Source organism: Halyomorpha halys, unplaced genomic scaffold (genome assembly GCF_000696795.3).
Source record: "Halyomorpha halys isolate HHAL.00 unplaced genomic scaffold, Hhal_1.1 Scaffold488.1, whole genome shotgun sequence".
Taxonomy (NCBI): domain Eukaryota; kingdom Metazoa; phylum Arthropoda; class Insecta; order Hemiptera; family Pentatomidae; genus Halyomorpha; species Halyomorpha halys.
The window spans coordinates 615,265-617,513 of record NW_027112716.1 but is presented as its reverse complement, the minus strand read 5'-3'; the positions used below and the strand labels follow the sequence as shown (position 1 = coordinate 617,513).

General features: G+C 35.1%; 1 protein-coding gene across 1 annotated transcript in view; it reads left to right on the top strand.

Moving 5' to 3' along the window:
• LOC106683490 (uncharacterized) overlaps positions 1-1,395 on the top strand; it is a gene marked incomplete at its 3' end in the record, with an annotated part of 36,842 nt that extends 35,447 nt beyond the window's left edge. The window contains 1 exon segment of the mRNA XM_067050513.1: positions 1,237-1,395. Coding sequence (XP_066906614.1) covers positions 1,237-1,395 — 159 coding nt within the window.
• Between the last annotated feature and the right edge of the window lie 854 nt (positions 1,396-2,249).

The window sequence follows — 2,249 nt, the reverse complement described above, 5'->3', positions numbered from 1 at the left end:
ACTTTTTAAGGGGGAAGTAGTTATGGTAGCAATTCCTGCTGACTCTACAACTCCGAGCCACCTCCCTCCACAGCTCCTATATATACCCCCATCAATCCCAAGCTTGTCAGATCTGTACCAGTAATAGTTGTAGCATGTCGTAATGTTCATTGTACCATTTGTTTACCAATAAAGTTTTTTTCACTTTATCTCCGTTGAATTTCGTAATTCCAGATAAGACCTGGAACCAGACGAGGCTATGATAAGAGCTATGGCAGCCTATAACCACTCTGTGCATACAGTAACGGGATTCACTCCATTCGAAATTCTGTTTGAACTTAGAGGGCGCAAACGCGATTATAGAAACACGGAGAGGAGATCGTCGGTAACGGGATAGCACTGGAAAAACGTGGAACAAGGTGAGGGAGAGAATCGAAAAGGAGAAAGCCAAAGGCGTGGCGCGACATTATGGGGAAAATAGGTATAAGAACAGTGGTTTACCGTAGAGTGAGCTCTAACAGGGGTAAGGAACCGCTATGGTATGTGGGGCCATTCAGGGTGATCACAATTAAAGATCATAACATAGTGACAATAGAGTATATATAGAGAGTATTAAAGTACCAAAAAAACGAAGGACGGTCCACATAGAACAACTCAAGTCCCCCATAATGAATAATCAATAGGATCTGGAGTTTTCTCATCTATGTAAAAGTTTTTTTTTGTGTATACAAAAGTTTTATCATTAGTGTTTCTATGGTTAGAAGAACGGAGTGACAAGTTTTATTAGTTTTTAAATAGTTTATGTGTTAATTTTAGTTTTCGTGTTGTGTATAGGTTAGTTTGCCTTTAGTTTTTTTTTGTGTTTTGTTGCGGTTATCTTTTTGGAGTTTATTAGGCATGTTCATAAACTGCTAGGGAGGAGTTATGGTTGTACAAGGCTTGTATACAACTCTAATCCTAACTCCCCATGTAAATAAACCCCAATAATCAGTATAAGGAGCATCACAGAGATAATAAAGCAGTATCTTTCTAGTAAGCGTGCGTTGTAATTCTGTTCCCTTTTTTCCTTTTTTTAAGTCTCTCAGTACAAGTGCTCGTAAGTTATATGTATATGATATATGTAATAGTAGATAATGGGTACATGTAGTAGATAATAGATATATCAACAAAGCAAAATTGATTGTTTTGTTCCATATGAAAGATAATAATTTCTATTATTTGAGAACATGTTTTTACTAATGCCATTATGATTTGTAGACTTGCGAAGCATTGGATACGATCAATGTAATAAGCCGCACAAGCTACAAGGTCCTCTCTGACAACTATTTTAACCGTGACGCCCCAGTCATCATTTCAGATGCTACAGACTCCTGGGACGTGATCAACACTGGTCTTCATTTCGATAACATTAGTCAGGTATCAACTTCAATATGACTAGGAAATATACATATTTTTGTATTTAGATAGTCTTTAAGCCTTGATCATTTTATAAGTATTTGAAAGGAAACAAAACTTAATGATGTACCAGAACCTTTTTGTTTTTTATTTTTATACGGAGAAGGGAAAGGGGTATTCTAGAGGTAACCAACCATAGTGGAAGCGTAAAGTTTTCATTCTATTGGACCGTCACGAAATAAAAGTGGGAGATGTTGACTTTTATTTCGTGGATTTGAATTGGTGCCGCTGCAATTACAAGGCTGCTAAGACCGGCACGAGTCCACACACGATGACACGAGGGCCAGGTGTAACCAGAACCTCCTCACTTGGTCAGATAATTAGAGATTACAACATTTGGAAAGACGTTTCAGGTTTTTGAGGAAATAGCTTCTGGATAGCGTCCATTCACTGACGCTTCAAGTATTTTGACCTAAATTCTTTATCCATAAAACAAAGGAAACTTCTAAAACAACTCTTCCCATCCCCCCCCCAATCGATTTTTTGGCAAAAGAAAGATTGAGATAACAAATTAATCAATTAATTAAATTAATTTATTGCTATTTTAATATTGTAATCTTTAATTAATATCAATTAATTAAAGATAACAAATTAATCAATTTTCGTTGAAAATTTGTTTCATGGGTATTATCTCATATCATCATAGGAAAATCTAGATTTTAGTGATGTTAAAAATAGAACAAATTTATGAATTTATAAAAAATGTAGATTGGTCTACAAGTAATATTTTTTTATAAAAAAATTAATCGATGTGATAAACAATTATCGATTTTCTATATTTTTCGAAGTCGTGCTGAAAAAAGTGCTCTCAAAAT